A 25,758-nucleotide genomic window follows, 5' to 3' on the forward strand; every position below is an offset into this window, starting at 1 on the left:
GGCAGAAAGGAAGTGGAGAGGTTGCAGTTGAGTCAAAAAGGGAGAGGGTGGTTGACGCAGTAGGTTTCATTTGGCACTCCCACTTTTAACGGTCACACCTGAAGAAAGAAAGCGGATGCTTCTCTCTTCCTTTTTCCTACCCTGTCTGCTTGCTGAGTGCTTGCTCACGGGTAATTGTTGGGGTTCTCCCTGCATTACCTTACAATGTGAAGTGCCCCCGTCCAGACTCACTTTTAGTAATGTTGTTGTGAATTGGGGCTATATAAATAAAGCTGAATTGAATTTTGTTAGTGGTAGCTGCAGCAGAGACTTCACTCATCTATCTCTGTTCCTCGCACAATCCCTCCTCTCTGTCGTTCCCCCGCAGTGTCTTTGTCTTGCTTCATCGTTTTCATCTCTTACTTCTCCCATCAGCCTTTCCACACAAACTTAATTTCCCTGTGATCCCCGAACACATTTTAGCTCTTCTTTCCCCTTTTTCCATCCTTCTCTCTGCGGGGCGAATCGACGTGTAGGCAGTGGTGTCGGCAGGCTTCACCTGCTGCTGAAAATTCTCCTCTAAAGCTGTGGCTTCATGCATATTTACACGCGGGCTGTTTGGAGAGAGAGAGAGTAGATGCTTTTATTTGCATGTGTGGTTTCATGTGGGTTAAATGATAATTTAGCAATTCTATATTTGTAGAGGGTGGGGTTTTTTTTTATTTCAATTTAGAGACAAAGACAGCTTGAAGACAAATGAAAAGAGAGGTTATGACAGTTTACTGCCTGTTGTAAAGAATCACATTTTACAACTTTGTCGTTAAGCTTCGAGCCCGCTGTCCTCGCCTGAGCTGCGTTGCCAGTTTTCCTTTGGGATAACTAATATTCTACTCCCCAGTGTGGTTAAAATAGTAAGGCTGAATTGTGGACTTGTTATCTTAAGTGGCACCAACTGTAGCCAGATCCGTGACCTAAGTTGCAATTAAGCGGATGTGGATATGATATAGCAGTGAACATTTTGTCCTCCTAGAAAAGCTAGAAAAGTGGGCAAGCTTACGTTTGACAAGGACTAAATTGTGATGTTAGACGACTGGGCCAGAGAATCTCCAAAGCTGCAGCTTTTGTGGGGTGTTCCTGGTCTGAAGTGGTCAGGATCTATCAAAAGTGGTCCAAGAAAGGAACAGTGGGCAGCCAAGGCTGATAGACATGGAGGAGCGAAAGCTGGCTTGTGTGTTCTGATTTAACAGATGAGCCTCTGTAGCTCAAAGGGCTGAAAAATGTAATGCTGGTTCTGATAGAAAGGTGTCAGAAAACACAGGGCATCACAGTTTGTCTGTATTTGGGGCTGCATAGCCGCAGATCAGTCACAGTGCCCATGCTGAGCATTAGAACTGGACCATGGAAGAATGGAAGAAGGGGATCATGGATGATCGGGTGTGTTGTGTTGCCAATCTGGGGAACACATGGCACCAGGAAGGAATATGGGGAGAAAGGTGAGCCAGTGGAGGCAGTGGGATGCTTTGGGCAATGCTCTGCTGGGAAACCATGGGTCCTGCCATCTATGTGCATGATACTTTAACACGTACCACATACCTAAGCATTGCAATAGACCACGGGTGGGGAACTCCAGGTCTCAAGGACTGGTGTCCTGCAGGTTTTAGATATCACCCTGGTTCAACACACTTGAATCAAATGATTAGTTCATTACCAGGCCTCTGGAGGACGTGAAGACATGTTTAAATCAGCTGTGTTGGCTCAAGGACACATCTAAAACCTGCAGGACACCAGTCCTTGAGGCCTGGAGTTCCCCCACCCCGCTGTAAACCCTGTACACCCTTTAATGGAATCTGTATCCCCTGATGGCTGTGGCCCCTATTAGCAGGATGCCACACAGTAAAAATCGTATAGGATGGTTTCGGGATCACAGCGAGTTTGAGGTGTTGACTTGACCGCCAAATTCCCCAGACCTCAGTTTAGTCGAGAATCTGTGGGATGTGCTGGACAAACATGTCCAGTCTATGAAGGCTCCAACTTGCAACTTACAGGATTTGATGGATCTGTTGCTAATATCTCGGTGCAGATGCCACAGCACACCTTCACTGGTCTAATGATGTTCATGATGGGTCAGGGCTGTTTTAGCAGCAAAAAGGAGACCAACACAATATTAGGCAGGATGTGATATTCACTGGTATTCAGAAAAATCTAGCATTTCTATGTATTTTTGGATGTTTCAATAAATTGCTGTTTCTATTTCACATCTTCCAAGAAAAATTGCATTTTTTTGCACAGTACTGTATACAGAGAAGTGATATTTAGGCATCAGAGTGACTAGAAACAAGACTAATTATGTCATCATCCAATGGTAAATGGTAGAAAAGTGAGGGGAAATCACACATTTGTGCAGCTGAGATAAAGCTTTCCTAAATGATTTTAATGATCATCTCATTTCCACTTTGGCATCAGTGGGCTATCTAATGCATGCTCTTAGCCAGCTTTGAAGCCTCACACACAGATGCAGAGACACAGACACACACACAGAGTCAGATTAATGCCTGGGAATGAGGTGAGGTTTTAGCGCACTGACCCATTTCATTTTAATCTGAGTCATTTGTGATTTCTCCTGCTCAGGACAGATTGAATGTCACTTTGGTTGCTCCCTGCTTTCATGTCTGGGGCAAAAACTGGCATTACCTAAGGTGATGATCACACTGATTGGGGGGGGGGGGGGGGACACAAAAAAAGTGTTTTCAGCTTTTTCCTTGTTAAATATGCCTGTTTAATATGTGTAAATTGCCAAACGATGTTGTGCGTGTCTCTGTGATGGTGTGTTTACACGAGGCTGTTCTTTGCTAATCATGCTTGAAGCAATACAGAAGCAAAGCAGCAGGAGCTCTTACAAGTTTACAGACACCTTCTATTTTTAAGAAATGGCTGTATCTATTTTCTGCTCAGCTTTATTTTTGAGTTCTTTCCTGCATGCATCAGATACTGTAAGCGCAACATTGTGCATTTATTTCACGTCATCGAGCTCCGAGCTGCACTGGCTTTTAAAGAAACCCCAACAAAAAACATAAAAAGTAATAGCATTCCTCAAACGAGTGCACTTTGAAAGCTCTGGCTCCAGCAGCGTAATCTGAGCAAAGGGTTATTGTTGCTAGTGAGTAGTATTGTGACAGCGGTTAGGTCGCTATCTCCAAATGCACAATGGCAGCGAAAGGAAACTGGTGTCCGGCAATGAGGTGAGGCTGAATGAAAGCCGTTCCTCCTGGGTGATTCTGCTGCCCTGGTTTTTGTCTGTGCTGCCTATCAGACCTCTACGTCTGCGTGCATTCGTGCGTGTGTGTGTGTTGTCCGTGGGTGCACAGCTGCCAAGTTGAATCCCATTCAAAGTCTTCTCAATGCTGATACTTTCTGTTGTTGATTCCCCCTCCTTTAAAATGCACAGTGCCACTTCTCAGAATTTGAAGACATCTTTTTTTTTTTTTTTTTTTGCAGACTGTGCACATCCACAGCCTTTTCTCCCTGTCTCCCACTAAACCTGTCTGGCACCACTTTTACTGTCACACCGGTGCGAGTTGTGACTGCAACTACACTTCGTATAATCCTGTCGCCGTGTGTTGGAGTCTCCTTGAGCGTCGCTAACCATGGTTTCTCTTACGCTGCTTTTAATCCTTGATGTGTTGGACAAGCACAGCAAGAAGGGGATGCATTTGTAGCTTTTGAAAAATGTTGTTTTGTTTTTTTTAATTGACCACATAGAAAGATAAATGCATGAGGTCTATGAGTTGGAACGCAGTGTGCAAGGATTTGGCTAAGGCGAAACATAGCTGAGCTGGTTCTGGTTTGAATTGGAATGTTTTAGTCACATTGCTGGAAATAAAGATTACTTTTGGTTTGGCAAACACACTTCTGGATGTCTTAAATTGTTGGAGTGGACATGCAAAATGGCGAGCTTGCATCATGAGGAACTACAGGCGTTTATTGATGCAGCTGGCTTTCAGTTCTGTACTTTTCTAAACGTATTTGACGTGTAAGAAACAGGATGAAAACAAGCAGCGCTTCCCCATTTGTGATATGGTTATTCTCCCCTTCTTCAGCATCAACCCATTAACCTAATTAACAAAACAAAAAAAAGAATCATAGTATTTCCTCACAAATATGCCGTTGCATGTGTGTCTGTGCGGGATTCACAACACTCACATATATTCCCACACGAAAAATTAAATATTCATGACATTACATTTGGCAGTGGTGGAGACCGATTGACTGCCACCAGTTTGTGTGTTGTCAAATTAGCATATTAATGATATAAATGCTGTATAATTAACATGTGGGAGTGGATTATGCATGTGAATCGTTGTCGGATCAGTCAGAGAGAAGAAAGGGTCAGGCTAATTAGGTTAAAAAGCACATCAACGGGTGCTTTGAGTGAAATTTGCCATGAGATTTAGTGTAAACAGCTCGTAAAAGCTGTGGGCTCCGAGACAGGAAATAACTGTTTTTCTACTTTAATGGTAAAATCTCTGTAATGGAGCATCACACTTTATTGCAGACAGAATACATTTAAATTAAAGTGTTGCTTTTTAAAAAAAATAAACAAACTTGTAACTTGTGTAACTTGAGTGCTGGAGTTTCTGCTTGAGGCCCGTGGTGGTATTTGTTCTTCTAAGGAGCTTAAACAGAGTGACAGGAGAACCAAATGTAATGTGCTTTGACAGGCCTCGACTCCAAGTGGCAGCCTGAAACACGTGTAAGCTTAATCCAAGACAGTAGGCTTTCCAGGGATCTCAACTTACTCAGCAGAATGCACTTTCAAACTAGAAATGGAAACGGATATGAAAGGGCAAGGTGACGGTCCACAAAGGTGTGACAAGAACAGCTGCAAAGTGCACTGACGCTGAATCCAGCTGGTCCCTGCAGGATTAAGCATCATATTCCAGAAGTTCCTTCATTTAGGTTTTTGATGATGTTGGAGAGCGTTGTCTTCCTGGTCCGAAAGCTCACTTCATTTTCTTACTCTTCAAATCTATTAGTGAGTCTTGTTGCCCTATGGACAGGATCACTGTCACCCTAGGATAACTTGTATTAGCGTACAATAAAAAAAAACATTACTTGGGGAGTTAAAAAGGCTCAAAGGTATTTCAATAAATCAAAGATGAGGTTTTGACTTTGGTCGGGTGGAGGTGGGTTACACCTTTTTTTGACTAGGGCTAACCGAGAGACAAACAGCAGCTATTCATGCTCACATTCACACATTTAGAATCACCATACACATGGTTTTGGACTGTGGGAGGAAGCCAGAGTAGCCTGAGAGGACCCACGCAGCTAGAGGGAGAGCATGCAGAAGGCCACCAGTTATATAAGGTGATGGTGCTGAGCATCATGCTGCCCCTGTTTAAACTCTGCTTTTATAAAGCACTTTCTAAGTTTTGACTTTAGCAAACTTGGACTTTGACCTTATTCCAAGGTTATATCCAAATGACCTGGAAACCACCAGTCACAAAGGAAAATATTCTAACTGGTCAGAGTATTCTCTGAGTGGTTCCTCGAGGCTTATTGTCTCTGGGTGAAACTGATTACAAAGGTTTACACGGTGCTGCACCAAATATTTCCTTGTGATTGGTGCTTCGATCCTTGGCTGCTCCAGTCTGCTCCAGTCTGCATAGGAAAGTATCCTTGGGCAAAATGCTGAAAGTTGATCTCCATCGAGGTCGCCAACTGTTCTCTATGCCTGTGTGACTGGGGACGTAGGGGCGCGATATAGTTGACAGCTGCTGGCGACAGTTTTTCATGTTAGCACACCTGTCAATCAAAGTGGCCACAGGGGTCTAGTGGAGTCTACACCTCAACAGATCAGGGCTGTTTTAGCACCAAAAGGAAGGCTAACACAGTATTAGGCAGGTGGGCATACTGTTATGCCTGAGCCATGCTAGCTCTGTTAGGACCAAATAACACACTGGCTGCTCTTACTTTGGTTTCTATATCTGCTCTCTTTCCCCTTGTGTGTCTCCATCAGTACGGCTACCTGTCTGTCAGCCAGTCTTTTTCTGTCTCTGGTGTAAACTGGCAATAAACTTGTTTTTTCATGGGTAAATGGCTCTTCCAGGCTGCCATCCTATTGTAATGTCTGGTTTAAGAAAGACAGTCTTTGCAAAAATAGCAGTGTCCCCACCATGACCCGGTGGACCAGTGTCACAGAGAATCAAACAGAGTATGTGTGCGTGTGTCAGAAAGCTTAAGACTTTGCCTTTTTGTGGCTGAAAAGCTAGTCATTGCAGGCCATCTGGAAACTGGATCTAACAGGTTCAGTTGACAGAAAGTGTGTGTGTGTGTGTGTGTGTGTGTGTGTGTGTGTGTGTGTGTGTGTGTGTGTGTGTGTGTGTGTGTGTGTTGATGCCAAATCTGAGCATCTGCAGGTCTGTTTTTTGTTCAGTTTATGCAATAGGATATTCGTGGACCAGTGGCATCCGCTTGGACGCGTGTGTGGCGTGTGCGTACATTGGACAGTTTATAGAGTTTTCCACTTGCTTTGAATGTTTTTGTGCTTTGTGGCAGCAGTGTGGTGGAACAGCCATTAATGGCATCTTTCCCCCATTTGTACTTACTGTTCTCTTCCTCTGGCGTAACGGAACATGTCCCACAATCCCAGCACATGGGATAAAAACAACAACAAAATCAATTCCCTCCAGAGTGAACACCTTCCCTGTCTCATCTCATCATTTGGCAGTTAGCCAGCCTGGACGGCTGACAGACAGGTAGTCGGACTGATGGCAGGCAGTTAGAGATGAACGGACAGACAAGCAGCTGGCTTGTGGATCGGCAGGTGGGAAGCTTTCATTTCACAGCAGAAAAAAAAAGAAAAAATGGTGACTTGAAACTGAATAATTTAGCTTAATGCAGCTGGGAAAGTCACTTGGATAATTCATGTATTGGGCACACTTTGTGAGTGTAAGTGTGTTTGCTGTGATTCGTCTGTGTGTGCTTGTGTGTGTGCGCGCCTGAGTGATTGGGCTTTGAATGAATTACAAAAAGTAGAAACTATCAGGCATCTCCTCACGTGTGTGTGTGTGTGTGTGTGTGCGTGTGTGCGTGCGTGTGTGTTCGTGTGCTTTGAACGAATAACAAAGTCAGATGTGCACTTGTGACAAATCCCATGTAAAGAGCCTTTCTGAGGCTTGGGGAATAACAAAGAGTTGGCGATGCTTCAACATAAAATACGAAGGACACGCAGAAGCACACACGTGAACAGAGTTACAGACGGCCCAGAATTTTAATTTCGACTGCAGACTTGGTCTCAGTGTCAACGTGAGAGAGTGGGTGGATGAGTAATTCTGCTGAATCCTCTCTTCAGCAGTGGGCTATTCTCCTAGAGAAAGAGGAGGAAAAAAACACTCCACCCCTAAAAAGGAAAAAAAAAATATAACACCTCTGACAGTCAGCCTCTGATTTGTAGCTTAGTTATTAGTAAAGTTCATGATGCATTTTTTCTGATCATGAAAATATCCTTACAGCTGCAAGGAATAAGGAGGCTTTAATAGATTTTTGTCTCCCACTGCAAGAGGGCTATTAGTGCATCTTTTCAAAAAGAAAAATCAGAATATCATAAACAGTTACACCACAGTCGGTTTGCTTTGCATGCTTATTAATGTACTACTTGGGGGGGAAAAGTAAAATGAAATTATTGGGCCATAACCAGCGGGAAGCCAGCTTGAATTTTACTGAACGGCAATTGAATTTATCCTTAGCTGCAGCATCCCTGTGTGGTCTGCAGTCCATGAACTGTGACCACTGCGTCTTTGTACTCCTGTACAAGTGCTTGCTTCTTTAAATTGTCTTGGATTAAATATAATCCCTCTGCAACTAAGGGAATTCTCTCTGCGCTGTTTGGATGCTGCGTTCAGGTATACCGAATAAGCCCTGCAGCCAGAAGAAATGAAATTCTCGTCCTCGCTTGAGCTCAAGGCGGAAGCCTTTCTACATGGCAAGGACTCTTGTTATGTTTCCATTGGATATCCCAGTTTTACATGTGCGTGACCTTGTATGAATGGGTGTCTCTGTGAGCCTATGTCTACATGCATACGTTGCTGTTTGAATAGGCCGCTTGTGTAAATTTGCTGGCTGTGACTTTGCAGCATTAAGCTTGCACCCTGGTGGATCTGGCAACATTTGCAAGTCTGTGTTTGCATGAATATCAGTGTGAAGCGGCTGACATATTTTTGGGTACATGCAAGTTTAAGAGTGCGGGTTAATTCATTGTGCGTGTGTGTGTGTGTGTGTGTTTGGTTTCAGTGAGCGAGTCAGCAGGACTCTGTGCTATTTTTAAGAGATGATTGCAGTATTGTCAGCTGAGACATTTTGCTGAAACACTCACAGTTACAAAGCAGCGCTTAGTTCTAATAGACCTTCAGCATCACTCTGTCCGTACCTACTTGACCTGCTATCCTTTTAGATGGCAGGCTTTCTCATGACATTTTCTCAAAACCTGTATTAAGACATCTCTCCAGTGTTTGATGTTGAAATGTCATTTTCCACACGCTACCAATTTAAGGGTAATTCCTGATTCCTACATGCAGGCACACGGGCATAGACAGATTGTGCCTTTCATGTGTAAAATTTGTCATATGGCTCTTAAATTGACTTTACTTCAACTATGATTGACTAGGGATGTCATGATACCAGAAGTTAAGTTATTGGTACCAAAAACAGCAGAATTATGCAATTGTTGATGTGTAGTTTGATACCACCGTTTACCAAAAGAAAAGGGAGGGGAAAAGCCTGAAACTTACTGCTGTTCAGTTAACAAGAGAGGGTGAAGCTATTCTGCAGCTGCACTAGTTACCACCTTCCATCTGTAGTTTTCACTGTGCTTGTGGGGATCTTTCTTTTTCAGCATGTAAGCGTAGACTAGAATAATTATAGTCAGGTCCAGAAGAATTGTAGCTTTGGCACAGACGAGGCCAAGTACTGTGGCATTTTTAGAATTTTGGTCTCGAATGGTATTGTAAGCATCAGTTCTGGTGACATGTCTGTCATAGACTGTATCTAAAAGATTGACAGAGCCATGGGGGTTTAAACCCTCAAGTTTGGCATTTTGGCAGATAATGTGTTAAATTTTTATCAAGACCATATTTAGAAAAGGCAGAGATCAGCTAATGCTCCTGCCTGCTATGTCATTAGGTTAGCAAGGTGCTGTCATCATTTACTGTCAGTTGTGATGCTAATTTGGGCTAGGAGAACACGCAAAAAATGGAATATAGTTGCTAGAGAAACATACCAAAGAAGGTGAAAAGTGCCATCTGTCACCCTGAATGTAGGTTATTTTAGCACCTGTGCTGTATGTGTGCTGGCTAGCAGTCAGTGCCGATTGAAAAGGAAGGCAAGAGCTTGGATTAATCACGACTGTTTAGGATTAAATAATAAGACGTAATCTGTAGATTGTTCTGCCTGTTCTTACGAAGCATTTCCTTGTTAACTCTCTGAGGTCGACGGACGCGCCGGCGCGTCAAAATCACATGACCAATTTAAAATGACACAGCAACAAGATGCAGCGACCCAGAGTCTCCATTTCAACTTGGGTCGAAAGTGCAGACTTCAAGCTATATAGCAGTTTTTAAATTGTGTGGATAGGCCACGTAAAACCAGAGTTATGGAAAAAAATACACGCAACATTTACAACGGGAAGAAATGGTTAAAAACTGCGTTTTCTAGAGACGGTGCTAGCAAACATACCTGATTGTTCTGTAAATAGATTTAAATGGTTATATAAAAAACACCTGAGGCCTTGGCTGCATTTCTAGGTAGATAGTACCATATAACTTTATTGTTTGCAAAACATGTGCATAATTTTTAGAAATGTACAATTTCTATTTGCATTTCAAGTTATGAAAATGATTTGTTAAACATGTTTGTGGTTTTTACAGAAAAAAATATAACTCTTTTCTACTCAGATTTTTGTCTGAATTTAGTTCAATTGTGCTAATATAGTATGTCAAAATGAAAAAACAACTCCAATTTCAGATATGAGGTTGTGCTGAAAATAATGATACCAAACAAGGCAAGATAAACAGCTTTTAAAGGAGAAATATAGAGGTAAAATCAAAAGTAGTCAAAAACGGCCAATTATACCTTGGACCCAAGAGGGTTAAATTAGAGTAAAATACTGGCAGCTAGATCTCGTCATAAGTAAACAGTTATTTTACAGTACAGCTACAGTATTATACAACAGCAGCTTCTTATTGAAAAATTACATTGCTTCATAGAATGCCAGCTTTACAGTATAATGCCTGTTATCATTGTTAATATCCAAAAACCACTTGAAAAACACCAAAACACTTTGTCTAGTTGACATTCCATTCATCTTATGAGCTACTGGCAGAAACAGAGTAAGGCTTTTGTCCTCAAAGGCGTCGCCATTTAAAGTGTTAAAAGTGTAAATGCACTTAGAAAGAACGGTGCATTTCTGTACGAAAGTCTTTTCTGTTTTTGCTATTGTGTGTGGAAAGTTTTTTCCTTAAAATACGAGTCATTGAAAATAAAAAAAAAACAAAAAACGTCCTCTGTGGAACAGAATGGATTTATGTAACTCTGTTTTGAGTGTTTGTGTTATGAGTTTGTGCAGAAATGGAGAGGTATTTCATAAGCTTTGATTTTATTTCACCTACACAGATTATTGATCGTATCTTCTCTCTCTCTGTTGTTTTCATTTTTTTTATTTTTTTAGTTGTCCCATTATTTTTTGTCTGTTTGTTTCCTACACTCTCTTTCTAACTCTACTCTTCTGCCTCTTTTGCTGCAGTGCTGGCCAGTTTCAGAGGGACCATCCAGCATGGCCTCCCGCTGGAAATTGGAGACACGGTGCAAATCCTGGAGAAATGTGAAGGTATGGTGCTTGTTTTATACACTTCCTATGTGGAGGCTACATTCAAATTAGCTGCTCGCTCTGAGAAAATTTAGAAAGGAAACGGATTTCCTTTCCTGAATTTGAAACTTGAGTAGTTAGGAACACTTCTGTTTTTTCATTCAACAGATAAATAAAAGCAGCCCTTTACCAAATCAACCATAAACAGTTAGTAGAGTCACGCACAGACTGTCATCCGAATATTTATAAATGCAACCACAAAGCTGTCCGGATACATGCACATTGTTTGGCATAAAAACCTACATGCATGTGGGTGTTTCAGTATGTGCCTACACTGAAAGCTCCCATGGGGGCAACATTACACTTGTTGCATGTCCTCTTGAGGGGTGTTGTGATGTGGTATGTGCACAAAATGAGCACCAAGTTGTCTGTGAAGAGGACCTGTGGAAATTCATGTTTGCTACTGTTTCCTGCACCACAAGCTGGCTGCTCCTCCTGCCTTCCTGCCCACACTGTCTGCTTTTCTCCTCTACATGAATTTTTTGTACTCTCTCTCTCTTTCTGTGGATGCTAATATGTTTTTAGTTGTTTTTTTTTCTTTCAGCACTTTCCTTTCTGTCCTATCCCCATTTCAAATCCCAGAACAATGTCGAGTCATTTCACAGCAATGCTACGCTTTCATTAACACCAATAAGCAACCGTACACAAATATGTTTCTTCCGGAGCGTGCACTTGACACAAACTGTCACACTTCCTGTTTGGTGGACACACACGCAAACACACACACATACTGAAAGACAGCAAGTCAGTCTATCTTGAAACTTGCCAGCCAGAGGGATGTGATATTGTGGTAAGAGACCCAAAGGAAGTAGACAATAGCACAGCCAGTGGAATGCTTGGCCCAGAAGGGAAGAACTAAATCAAAATCCAGCCAGCAGCACAGAGGCTGAGAGGCAGACTGCTGACAGCAGAGGAGGCAGACTAATGGCCCTGCCTCATGGTGATACTGTTGACACTTCAAAACACAGGAGCTTACACACTGGACGTGTCTTTACTGAAATGCGGCTCCTGTCTGAAAATTCTCCGCCTCAGTAATTGATTTTTGACTTTGTCCTTCGATGGCTCTTTATTTTGTAAGTTACTGACAGCAGTGAGCGCACACTATATAAACTATGATTTTAAATGATGGTTTTCCACACTGCTCTTTCAGACGTCCCCCCACAACCTTGTCAGATAAGCTGTGCACCTTCCTAGACTTTGCCACTTAGCATGTCCCTAGCTTTTCATTTCACCTCAATTTTAACATTTTTTTGTTACTCTGTTCAAATAAAAGTGAATATTGATGTGAAATATCGTTAATTTCTTTTTTGTCTATTTTACCATTTTTAATGTTACTTTTAGATAGGAAATAGAAACCGTTTAGCATAAGATTTCGGTTAGCTTTAGTTGGGCTATCATTAGCTATATTTTTCAGGGTATTACGTTAAGCTATTTCATCCTTTTTTTTCTTGCGCTAACTGTTAATTACAAACTATTTTAAAGTGCAGTAAACATTATCCTCTATCTTCAGACATATCATTTTTCTATAGCTATTATGACAATCTATTTAAAGGGTTAACCTTTATGTTAAGCTATCATGCTGAATCTCTGCTGATTTTAGCTTTTTACTCTTTCAGCTTTTTGCTAACTTGGCAAAATAGGTGACTGGAACACTGATGTTAACAACACATGGTTGTTGTGGTTTTAACACTGTTACAGAATTAGCATTGTATAGTCTGCTTATAGTATTAATTGTTGTGATATTAGCAACAATTACTAAAATTACTGAGTGACAGCGTTTGTAATTTAAAAAAAAAATGTTAGCTTGGTTAATTCCTTGTCTTTATGTGCCCACCCTGAAATAATACTATGTTGTATGTTGGTATTACAGATTAAAAACATTAACCACTTAATACATACTAATCTGTTGCAGATGTATTTCCTGATTTGTTGATATTAAGCCTTGCAATGAACACAGCCTAACCTTTGCTAATAAACAAAGATAAAAATTACAACTCTATGAATTCCTGTAACAAATGAGGTAGAAAATACTGCCTAGGTTACAGATGCTTTGGCAAAACCAAATAATATAATATGATTATAATAATCTAATACATTTACATTTGAACTATTTAGTTAATGCTCTTATCTGGCAGGACTTAAAATGGTTGGAATGAGCTTAAATTGTCAGTCTGGAAAAGACCATCAGCTCAAAGCCTCTGCAAATTTGAATGTATTAGATTGTTTCTATCAGTGTTGGGATTTGCAAAAGCATCAAGTATGTACTAATTTGGCTTGAGCTGAGAGTAGAGTGTGAGCAAATGCTAAACCACAGTTTTTTTTCCCCTGTCTTTGCTTTGTATTTTTTTTCTTCAACCTTTGTTATGACAAGGCAAACTGATATTTATAGTGCTTTTCAGCGGCTTTGTGTGTTGCAGGTTTCCTCCTGTATTCGGCTGTGCATTAACCTGTGGTCACTGCAAACACGGGTTGCTAAGAAATACATTCCTCTGTACCTCACTGCTTTTGAGTGGTGTGCCTTAACACATAAAATCTCAAAATCTATACCTGCAAAGTAACAAGGAAGCCGAGCAGTGTGTCAGATCATAGTCAGAAACGTCAAAACCACGAGCGTAAATGCTGATAGGAAAAACATGTTTGCTTCTTGTGTGGCGAAATATAGATGAAATTTCTTAAGAATGTGGCCACTCTTAAGTTTGACTGGCAGTGATGGTGACTGGCTTTTAAAGGGCTTATTTGGCTTTTAAGAGACATGAATATCATGCATGCCAGTTTCGATAAAGATTAGAAAAGAGGGCGTCTGGTATAAGTATTGAAAAAACGGTGTTGCAGAGCACTTTGAGCCCAGATAGAACCAAAGAATCCAGTGCCTAACAAAGTATATGGAAAATGCTAGTTCACCTTCAGCCCATTATTTGTAATGGAGTGATACAGAAAAATGGTGAAAATATTCAGGGTTCTGTCCCCAGTCGCTGTGTGAGAATTCAAAACATTTTACCAAATGGTGCTCTGGTTGCTTTAGATTCCAGTCACAGAATACGAAGAAGAGAAGTTTTGTTGCTTTGCCTATAATAACAAGTTTATGAGGAAGTCTTTTCATTGACAATAATATTGTCAAAACTATACTGATAACCCGAGTATGCATTTTCACATGAAACTTAGTAAACCACAGGCTTAATGGCTTTGTTGTGAGATATTGTAACAGGGAAGGGGACTATACAACTTCCTTCTTGCACATACATCTCTTTACTCTGCTCTTAATAGATATACAGTAATTCATTTTCTTTTCCACTTAAATGTGTAATATTCACAGTAACGGCTGTAAAGTTAAAGTAGTGCTCTCTCTCTCTCTCCCTCCCTCCCTCCCTCCCTCCAGGATGGTACAGAGGATTCATCCTGAAGAACCCAAATGTGAAGGTGAGCAAACCTTTCCATGATATTGTTTTTCTCGCCTTGCCTACTTATGCTCTCACTAAACCTGATTCCCTCTCTGTGTATTAGCTGGTGTCATGCATTGAATTGAAAGAGTCTCTTGGAACTGTCATTGTTAGCGAAAACTAGCACTTTCACTAGCTGAGATGACAGATGTAAGCAGGAACACCTGTCTTTTCGTCGTATGACTTGTCAGGTTCCCTACTTTGAAAATTGCTCTTTGCAGCCCTGCAAATAGTTTGGTGACACTATGTGATTTTCTCTAGTGCTCCACCCAACGTCAGAGTTATAATCAGCCAGACCTACTCAGACAAGTGGAAACACCTGTTTGTGTGCACACTTAAACAACAGCGGAGGAGAGGTTTCTCTTTCACTACGAACAGACATGCTGCTGATACACAAGTACACTGATGTTAGCCAGGAAATGTCTAGAAGTGTGCAAAAGTCTTGAGCTATAAAAATAATTTTAAAGGTGAACTTAAGCAATAGTTCTCCAGGATTTCTGAAGGTGCTGTTTTTTCACTGATTTTCACCTTCCAGTCCTTGTACCTAACCATCTTCAGAGGAATCGTTTTTTTGTTGAGCCACTCGTCACTAATCTATGAATCACTGAAACATAAAAAAGGCACCTAACCCAAGGGATGAATCAGTGTTGAGTCTGCAAATAACAAACAACTTAGCAACAAAACTGTATCTTTAGTCACTTGGTTGCTAACAGGCTGTAGTTGTCTAGGTTGTTGCTGTTTCTTTAGTTGAAGAAAAAGCCCAAGTGATTACTATGGAACTGTTAGCTGCATACTTGGCATTTCTTGACATGGTCAGGTGTTCTTAAAGAATTTGAGGAAAAAAGAAGAAGTGACAAGGCCTAAAAAAGGCTACAGCAGATGAACAGAACTGAAAGTCACGTCTCTAAGAACGAGGAAGAATTCCAGCAAAGATGTGACACAGGACCTGAGAGATGCGTCTGACCTTTCAATTGATCCAGCTACTCTTTGCTGAAGCCTCATCAGAAACAATCTCAGTGGAATGCAGTATACAGTAAATGCATGTAGTAATGCAGTAAAAACACACAATGGAACATCATTAGTCATGGATTGGACTCCTGGAGATCCCAGAGTGTGGGATCATGTTGACAGAAAATTATACAAAATGAAGCCAACATCCAACAACATCCCACCAATGTCCATCAGGAAGCTTGGAGAACTATTCCTGAAGACTACGTAAAGAAATGAAAAGAAAGCTTGACTAAGAGAGTTTAGGCCGTGTTGAAGACTAAAGGTGGCCATACCAAATATTGATTTTAAATATTTTGAAACAATAAGCTTTTTGATTTTTGCGTATATGCTGTATTTCCATATATATTTGGACATTTTACAATAAATCGCTGTACCTGTTACCCATTTTCCTTGCAATATATAAAGAAATCAGGGGTGGCTCAAGACTTTTGCACAGTAATGTATGAGAGAGAAACTCTGTTACAAATCATGACAAACATGATGGTCGTAGGATAAATGTCCCAACTATCCCCCAAAAATTTCTCTGTGTAAACCTAGCCGTTGCACTGATTAGATACAATGTAAGAGACAAACGTAACAGTCAAATAATCCTGAAATGAGCAAAGTCAGCAAACTTTGTAAGCATTAAAAAAAAGAAAAGAAAAGAAAAGAAAAAAGGTGGGGGGTTGATTTTTATACATCATGTTTTACTGCCCTGCTAACTGTTAAATTAAGTTAATTTAGGTAATACTTGAAAATAACTGCCCGGTTAAGTACCTGGAGGTGTTTTAGGATGAGTGCTGAATGGCAAGACTTTTTTTCAGGAACTGGGCTGAAACAAACCTAGAGAAAGAGGAATATATAGTTTTTTTTTAATACATGCCAAGAGATGATATCAAGATAACCCAGAACTTTGTTTCTCTATTTTAATTTAATCTACTTTTTTAAATTATTAAGTGCAATTGAATATAAATGAATCCAAATCTGACAAGATGTTAAATAACTTTCAGCCACCACCAATCGTATGAATGATCTACCATAAAACCACCTGTGCGCAGATTGTGGAAATTAGATTCATAAGTCATAATGATTCATTTTTTTATTACCACCACTTCCCAAAAAGTCAAAACCCAACTTGAGATATACTCAAACTATATCACTGGGGGCGATGACATCCCAACTTCCCAACAAAAGAAGAGTGGTGCGTGCAGTCAGTCTGATATTTTTTACGACTTTTAAAAACTCATGTGCAGAATAATATATTATAATAAGAGCCAACTGAGGAGTCAAGTGTGTGTTTGTGTTTTGCATTTACTGCATTACTACTTTGATCTTCCCCAAGTCAGTGGGGGCATCTTGCAGTTTATTAGCGTCAAACAGCACGTGCGCACACACAAACAGCTTTTTAAAACCTTTGCTTGTCTACTAAATGTCATTGCTGCTTGCCTTTATCCTTCTGTTCCCTCCATTTTCCTCTGTTTTTTCCACAAACACTCTTAACCCTGTATTGATTATGTGCGTCGTTTTCACATCCGCCGCTGTTAAATGCTAATTACAACGGGGAGCAAATGACTCTCGGAGCATTCTCATTAACCTGTTTATCTTCTTGACTAAAGGGGATTTTTCCATCCAGCTACATCCACTTAAAGAATGCCCACGTCAAGAACAAAGGGTAATGTTACATGTCTTTCCTTTGGTTTTCTTTCCATGTTTGTTCATATTGTGGTTTTATATTTAAGGTTACGTTATTTAATTCTCGTTCATGTGCTGATGTTTGTTTGTAGGCAATTCGAGACAGTCATCCCTGATGAAGACTCTGTCATCACAGAGATGACATCAACTCTGCGAGACTGGGGTGCCATGTGGAAGCAGCTCTATGTGGTAAGAACTCTTACACATAACCACACGTGCACACTTTGCATCGATTTGTTGTCACTGCTGCTTAACTGAAACTGCAATGTTTGAGTTCATTTGGCCCTGGGTAATTCAGAAAGCCACAAACAGTCAAAGCTTTTTTTTTTTAATATGCATTCATTAGTCGGATTGATTGTGTTTGTGGCCTATTAGACTATCTGGGGTGCTGATTAAATTGAGCTGATGAATACGTCTAGATCAAAGTGCATGCATTTGCAGCAAAAAGCAGCAGGACACTGAAGCTAATTTGCACAAATCCATTTTAAGCTCTTCTTGTCTTCTCTCTCTGGGTCGCTGTCTTCTTCTCAGTGTCGATTTGGTTCTCTAATGTGCGTTCCGTCACTTTTCATGTTTTCACTTATGTTTTTGGGTGGCAGCGTTGACACAACTGTATATTTTGATCTCCTTATCTGTGCCTTTCCTGCTGTCATCCTCATTCTGTCTTCAGCTGATTATGAATTTTCCTTTCATTCATTGCCTTTGACTGTTATTCTTCTCATTTCTTTTCCACCCCTCTTCTTTTCTCCCCTTTTCCAAACCTCCAGAAAAATGAGGGGGATTTGTTCCACCGGCTTTGGCACGTGATGAATGAAATCTTGGACCTGAGGAGGCAGGTGCTGGTTGGCCACCTCACTCATGACCGTTTGAGGGACGTCAAGCAGCACATCACAGCAAGATTGGATTGGGGCAACGAGTGAGTAGACTAAGGGCAGTGAGAAGGTTTACAATGTCCACATGTGGCTTATAGACATGTTTGCATTGTTCCTTTTCAAGAACCAATAATTCATTATTTAAACTGCTTCTACCACTGATGATTTTGATTTTAGGTGATTTAAAGGGGCTTGCTATGCTCATTTCCAACTTACCTTATTGTATCCTTATTCATCTTATAGTGGGTTTTTGTGAAGCTCCCTGGGTCACTCTGTGTCTGAAACAATCCAGTTTAGCTCCTTTAGCCCTTCCTGAAACCCAGCTTTCTCCTGATTGGCTGCCTCTCACAAACAGAAGGTTTGGAGAGCAAATGGATGGGGCTTCTGACATTCAAGAGTGAATTTATTTGGTTTACAGGGTTACATATACATACGATGACCTCATTATTTATAGCATAGGTCACATTTAATAGAAGCATCAGCAGAATTAAAGGAAAAAAGCTCCTCTCTAATAGTTCAAAGTACAAATTTCCACAGAGGGAACAGGGAGCTTATTTTATTAACTCAGCAGCCTTATCTGTGTTAAGGATGTGAAGCAAAAAAAATGGCAAGTGGGGTTTTTGGCCTAAATGAGGTTGTTGGGCATAGTTTCTGGTAAGGATGCCCTAATCCAATACAGATATGAATAACTCACTGGATATATTTCAATACTGATATAAATCCAGCATCAGTGGGCGTTCTTTTCCCATTTGTAAAATGACTAGATCCACAGTAGAAAATAATAATAAGTTAAGTTTAAGCCTTAAGTTTGACATTTTGGCTGTTATCTTATCTTGAAAGTGGATGTGACCATATTTAAACTCAGCTAATTCATGTTAGCGTAATTGAGGCATTAATTACCATGTGGTTGTGTCCTGATGTTTCATATGCAATGCCATCCAGTAGTAAAAAGCAAAAAAAGGACTGCAACTGTTGTCACTGGCCCGTTCAGTACTGCTACTTCTGTGCCTTTCTGGCAACTTTTTTTTTTTGCCAGTTTCTAAATAATCAATAAACAACCCCTGTTTCAATATGATAAACATAAGGATTCCCAAATGTCAGCGATTCCTGAAGGGAGATGGCTGAAACAACCAAAATGGGCTGAGGGAATGTACGAAGAAGTGGAAAAGCCTGAGTGACATATACTTGAATATTTAAAGAAAAGAAAATAGATCCAAAACTGATGACAACAAAGAGTGGGGACCCAGGAAAGCAAAAGGAAGAAAGGTTAAATGAGAGGTTACAGCGTAGATTTCCTGTAAATCACCTATCAAGAGTGAAGATGATTTTTTTTCTCTCCCTTTTTGAGCTTGCCACTGATTCTTGTGATGCCGAAAACTGTTAGTTTTCAGACTGATAGAAAAAACACTGAATTTTAACTTTAACGAGGATTGCTCTTGCAGTGACCAATATTCTAGTACTTAATATTGTAATGAGGCAGATCTGGCAAATCCAGTCAGTGCGTTCGTAGTTCAGTTTGCTTGATGTTCCATCAGCACAGAAATCCTTTTCAGCAGCTGACTTGAAAAGCTTGGCACTTCTTTGAATATAATTCTTTCCAACCTCTGCTCTCGGTTGCATAACTGCAGTGCAGTATGACAGTCTTCCACAAAATAAATGAATGAGATAAATCAAACTTTATGTGGACTGTGAGGGAGAACCTGCAGAGTTTAAAGTTTTAAAGAAAGTTTTTTTTGTTGTTTTTTTGTTGTTGTTTTTTTACTGCAGGCAAGGTTGTGTAATCAGTCTAAAAAAAACCCTCACTATACTTTGAGAATTATGAGGAGTATTTTTAGTTACTGACACACAGTAAAATCTGTGAAGCCACCATGACAAGCTGGCTCTTCCATTATAAGCAGTGCTACTCATCTAAAACTTGAAGGAAACTGCATTTGGAAATAAAAGTTTCATCTCTCATTTCTTTCTCTGCTTCTTTCCTGGAGCTTCTTGCAGCTTTCTAACATCCCTCCTTCTTCCTCAGCCTCTCACTCTTCTTTTCAACTTTCCTTTCTCTTCTGCCTTTTGTTGTCACCTACCCTCCCTGTAGGCATACTCTTCACTCAGTACAATCTCTTTCCCACACAGACAGCACTCTCTCCATCCTTCCTTTCACTTTGCTTTCTTCTTTCCATCCTCTCTGTGCTGTGGGGGTGCAATAGAGAGAGAGAGAGGGACAAAAAAAGAAATCCTCACAACTCGTGTCCCTCTCTCTTTCTGTCTGTCCTTTACCCTTCGCTCTCCTTCATTTCCCTGCTGTGGGCCTTCTTCAAACACACGCACATGCTTCACATCCCTCCCCAGCGATGAGCATCCCTCGCTGCTGTATGGTTGACCTGGCCTGTCTCTCTTCTTGCCGAAAAGGAGACACACTCAAGTGTGCTGTTTTGGTCCACTAATACCACCGACCAGGAGGATGGGAGCATGTAAGAGTTAGTGTTTATGGAACAACAAGAATGTAGAGGAACAGGCAAGGTTAAATGATGGAGGACAGGAAAGAGGATAAAGAGGACAGTAGGCATAGCAGGGGGCTAAAGGGAGAGGATTTTTTCTTTCATCTGCTCCACAGAGGAGCTGTCAAATGTATTTAGGCGACTGACGGGTGATGTGACAGCTGTGCTTTGAGTGTTTGTGGGTCTGTTCGCTTTGTTGTTGATGCTCAGTGCAGCTATAAAGTAGCATCTTAATTAACGCTCAATTGCAATCCATGTACTGTGTTATCTGTATGTATTTTGCAGCTTCAGTGTATTAATACTCTCTGTGACTTTGTGTTTCAGACAGCTTGGCTTGGACCTGGTCCCGAGGCGAGAGTTTAGTATGGTGGACCCCGATGAAATCAGTGTCACAGAGCTTTACAGACTGGTAAGCGTCCACACAGTTCTTCCCTGTTCTCAGATTAAGATCCCATCCAGAGTGCAGATGCGTAAAGGAGCTGGTCTCTTCTAGATTCATCTTGGAAAGAGTACAATAAAATCTCTATATTCAACACAGCTCACAAGACACACAAAGTAAAGAAAGCAATGCTCTGCTGGGAGGTTGTTGCCCTGCAGAGTGGACAGTGACACTGAATGACAGTGACATCGATGGCAGGAGTTTGGATTGGTGGCCTTAGAGTTCCTGTGTTATATGCCTTTTTAATGTCCAGTGTATTTACAATTTAGAGCCAGTTGCTTAGGCTGGATACAGGATGTAGACAATGATACAGATCTATTTAGGGTTACTGTTGTATTGTACACAATCTATCCACTTTCTAATAGGAACTGTCATTTGATGCCGAGGGTAACTTTATACAACAGATGGCAAACAACCAAAACATGTCTGACCTCTGAGTATATTGTACTTGGTTTGATCTTGCAACCTCTAAGTGGATTTAAGGAACTGTCTATCACTGACAACATCTGTCAGCTTCTTTCTCTAAGCTGACAGATGTTGTCAGATAGATAGAAGAGGCCGTGTATGAACTAGCTGCCCGCATAATACCTTGCTACCTTGGCACAGCAGACATTATGGACCTGCTATACTCACTTCCAGTTTCATATTTTTTTGACTTTACAAAATTGACACCTCAATTTTCTGTGGAACTTTTCAGTTCATTGTGTAAAAGTAGCTGCTTTCGCATCCGTCTCTTTAAGCCCCCGCTTCAAAAAAAAGGATGATGGGGTTCTGATTGGCTCGCCTAGCTTCCTCAAACAAAAATTGGTGCTCGTGGGTACTGCTTCTCACTTCACTTATGTGCAGTTTCTGAAAACACCAGGCTGAGAAGCATAATCTACCACTCCTTATTGGACATGCCAGTTTCTTAGATCCATTTGTACATGTAGATGCCAGAGTCTGGGTTTTTGGGACAGAAATAATCAGAAAATGATGAAGATGCAGGATGATCTGTTAAAAGTACCATCTTACTGTGGGACCTAACAGTGGACTAGTGTTTCAGTCTGTGTGAACCCGTATTTGTACCTGTACAAAATACATGATGGAAATGTGCTAGAAATTGATAAAAGTAGAAAACTCTTACTGCTATGAAATACCAAAGGTAGCACAGGGAGAGTCTCATCAGGGTTGGCTGCATTACCATCCGACTATGATGCAACTGCTGGAGCTGATTATGGAGTCTCAAGCTGGTACTAAGTGGCAACATCCGGAGCTGAATAATTAAGTAAACGCTTAAGTGACAAGTCTGCAATTCCCCCAGTGGCCACTCAAGGTTTGCACCATAAGCGAGTCAGTCAGCATCGACTAGAGAGTTAAAATGGGTGATGTTACAACACTGAAAAACATGTTTTTAGTCTGGTACAGAAAATAGTAATTATCTCCCTGGGTAAGTTCTTCCTTTGTAACAGCTCTACTAAAGTTTTTTTGTTTTTTTTAAACACTCTTAATAACTCGATCTGAGTACTGGAGTTAGGTTCATGTCTGCTTTGACTGAGAGGTGTCCCAACAAAGGCAGATTGATGCTAATTGGAGTCACAGAGCTGGATCTCTCCACCATGTCTATGCTGCAGGTTATAAATGTTTGGAAGTAGAGCAACATTTCTTTGACTTTAGCACAGTTAATATGAGCATACACCGCTGGGAAAGTGTATGTGTGTGAGAGAGAAGAAGGAAAGGCACAACAGGGCCATGGTCCAGTTTGAAATTGAAGAGCAGCTTATATAAAAATCTATGGCACTGATCCCTAACGGTTATAGGACTGCTGTAAAGGATGCTGAAGGATTTTGCTCATAGTATTTAATAACCTTTTTTGAGCTTTTTTCCACATGTTTCTCTGCATTTTACTGAGCTGTTAACAGATGCGCTTTCTCCGAGAACCTTGAACACGTCTCGGTGTGGGCTAAAGCTTTGGGATTGGAAGTCCATGCTTGACCCTTAGAACCAGCATTTGGCAAAACAAATTTAGAGTAAGCTCAGCGAGTTACTGATACCACTCTCATCCTCGCATGAGGTACATTTGATGGACCGATTTTTTTTTTCTTTTCCCCCTCATCCATCTGCTTCTGTATTTCTCTCCTTCCTTTCCCTACTGTTTGCTCCCTGCCTCTCCTTCCCACTTTCTCCAAGCCCCAATCGCTGCTACCATGGCAACCACTTCTCTGCCCTCGTATGGTGTGGGGGGAATTGTATCACACACACACGCACACACACTCTGTGTCGGCTCTTTCTTCGCAAGGGTAATTGAAGCTCTTAATCCATCTGTTATTTTTTTTTTTGTTGTTGTCAAAACAAAAGCAGGAAAAGCACAAAGAAAGCTTTCTCCACCTCTATTAAACGGTGTATAAAATAAACAAGCGACTACCATTTCTCCATACTGGGTCGAGATAAAGGGCCAGGCATTCACCGCCGCCATCCACTTACGAAAATACGCAAGGAACCCTCACACCAAGATGCAATATCTCAATGAGCCCAAATTACATCAATATTTCCCCGTGAGATCTTTGTTTGTGAGAACCGCGTCTTTGTTTCTGTCGGTGCTTCTGCGGCGTGGCTTAATTAAATTGACATGGGGATTATGCGGTGTCTCTGTGTGTACTTGTGTGCGTGTTTGCCTGTGTGTGTGTGCTGAAGTGCCAGTGCAGTATTACTGTAGGAAAATGTGGCTTAACTGCTGCATTGTTTCAAGGAATTGTGTGATATCTGCTGAGTGAGAATGAAAACAAGCAACGACAGTGGATTAAAAAGAGATTTTATGTATGCCTGTAAATGCCTTAATGCTATCTCATAAACCCTTCTCATTCTATATAATGAGAAACAACACTGTAAATGTAAACATGGTATATGCATGCCAATTTAAGTCTATTTAAAAAAAAACAAAGGAAAAGTAATTACAGGGTCATAGAAGGTGGTGGTATTCCTAGCAAAAATTCCAAGCTTGTGGATTTATGAGAAAAAACCCAGATCTGTATTTTCTGATAATAAAATAATACATCTACAAGGAAAAAACCCCAAATATAATATTCTTTTTTCCCATTTTTCCCTTGAACAAAGAAGGTACAACATCTACATATGGTAATAGTGATTATTCACAGACAGCAGTACCTCAGGTAGTAGTTTCCTGGCTCAGAATGGGCCTTTGCGGTTGGGTAGCTGTGCCTATAAGTATTATTTGATACTTCAGTCTGCGTTACTGCACATAACAGAAATACATACATTTTCTTCTTATTGCTGGCCATTTGAAAAAGTCTTCAAAAGCGTTATATCCTTCCCCAAGGATGACTAAATCATTTCCTGATGATTTTCCTCTGGGGTACATTCACAGCTACTTTAGTGTGTGCCAGGAGAAACCCTGTATTAGTGACTGTCTGGAAAAGCGTATATAGCAGCCTGAAAACATATGCTTCCCTGAAGAATTAGTGAAGAACAGCATAGTGAATCAACAATTTTCTCTTTTTGTCAGATTAGGGGAAAGAAAAACCCCTACTTTGTAAAACAATACGACAAAAATGCATCAAAACTAAATATTTGTGGAGATGGAGGACCAGATTTTTATTGGACTTAAATCCTTTAAACAGACACTTGTTGAAGCATTATATTTGGTTGTAGCTTTAAAGTGAGAAAAAAACCCCTTTATGTCTAATTAGCTCATGCGAGTCATGTGTAGAGCAAAGACTAATCAGCTTTAGGCTTTCCATTGTTTTCCTCTGGGACTGAGCTCAGAGCGTAAGCAGAGAAGACCCGAGTTTAGATCCCCCAGTGATGACTTCATTAACAGTGGAAGCTCCCTCTGTAGTAATAGATCATAGCTCAGCTCTTTGCCCTGGACATGTGGTTGTAATATTTCTTCTTATGGTTCAGCTTATCACTAAAGAGAGACAAGCCTTCATACAGATCTTTAACTTCCTGCACGACTTTAATCCTTGAGTTTAAAAGAGGGATGAAAGGAGGCTTAAACATTAATGTAGAAAGGGACAGAAAGAACAGCTACAAATTTGTGGCCTCAGTTTGACCTGTCTCCTCTAGAATTTCCTTGTCGTTTGACAGTCTGTAGGACAGTTTGGCTGGCACACACACGGTCATGTTCTCGTTCTCTGTTCAGCTACCTCTCAGCCTCTCCTTGTTGACCACACCATTGTGTGTTGCCAGTCAGGCTGCCAGCCTGTCATGTCTATGCTTTGTGTCTAGTCATGCTGAAGCTGTCACAAAACCACACACTGTTCCCGCCGGGCTGCTGGCTGAAATGACACACTGAAAATAACCTCGTAATAAAATCCCACAGTATAAATTAGGCCTTCCTCAGACCTAGTAATTTTACGTCAGAACCAGGAGTTCAGCCCTGCTGGGAGTAGTTTGTCTTGCTGTTAGATAATTCTGTTTCTCTGTTTCTTTTCGGGGATCTCGCACAAAAACAAAAGTGTTTTTATAGTTTTGACAGAAACTGCAAAGGTAAAAGGATTTGTAGCATGGTTTTTCAGCACATTTAGAGAACTTGTTTCTTAATCTCACAATTTTTCACTTTAGTATGCAAATCATCATCTCTGCAGACAGGTTTTTGTAAAGTTGAGCTAATCTGTCTGGCTGCAGGGAAAAACATTACAGGTCTTGTGACCTGTAATGCAAAGTGGTAGCGAAACTTGAGTGAATCTTGACACGTGGTGGCTGGAGTGACACATTCTCTTTTTAACTTTGGTTTGTTAGCTTTTGAACTTTTTCAGTTTCATAGCCGCTTTGCTAATAGCTGAGGAGGGTGTTTTGGCGGGTCAGTGTCTTCCATGCAAACTAAAGGCTACTTTAGCAATCTGCTAGCAACTGAAGCAATCATGAGGAGGTTTTTGGTACAGCATCCTCTTTGTGACCAACCTCACCCACTGTAGCAACTGCGAGCAACACACGTTTTACCCTA

At 40.8% G+C, this 25,758-nt stretch overlaps 1 protein-coding gene across 4 annotated transcripts in view; it reads left to right on the forward strand.

The window, feature by feature from the left end:
- Positions 1-25,758, forward strand: part of dock4b (dedicator of cytokinesis 4b) — a 141,125-nt gene that overhangs the window by 26,817 nt on the left and 88,550 nt on the right. For all 4 annotated transcript variants that reach the window (XM_026147369.2, XM_026147372.2, XM_026147370.2 and 1 more), the window contains exons 2-7: positions 10,775-10,858; positions 14,274-14,314; positions 16,941-16,996; positions 17,109-17,205; positions 17,784-17,932; positions 20,702-20,786. In XM_026147369.2, the coding sequence (XP_026003154.2) occupies positions 10,775-10,858; positions 14,274-14,314; positions 16,941-16,996; positions 17,109-17,205; positions 17,784-17,932; positions 20,702-20,786 (512 nt within the window). The remainder of the gene's footprint in view (positions 1-10,774; positions 10,859-14,273; positions 14,315-16,940; positions 16,997-17,108; positions 17,206-17,783; positions 17,933-20,701; positions 20,787-25,758) is intronic.

This window comes from Astatotilapia calliptera, chromosome 17 (assembly GCF_964374335.1).
Source record: "Astatotilapia calliptera chromosome 17, fAstCal68.1, whole genome shotgun sequence".
In the NCBI taxonomy this organism is placed as follows: Eukaryota; Metazoa; Chordata; class Actinopteri; order Cichliformes; family Cichlidae; genus Astatotilapia; species Astatotilapia calliptera.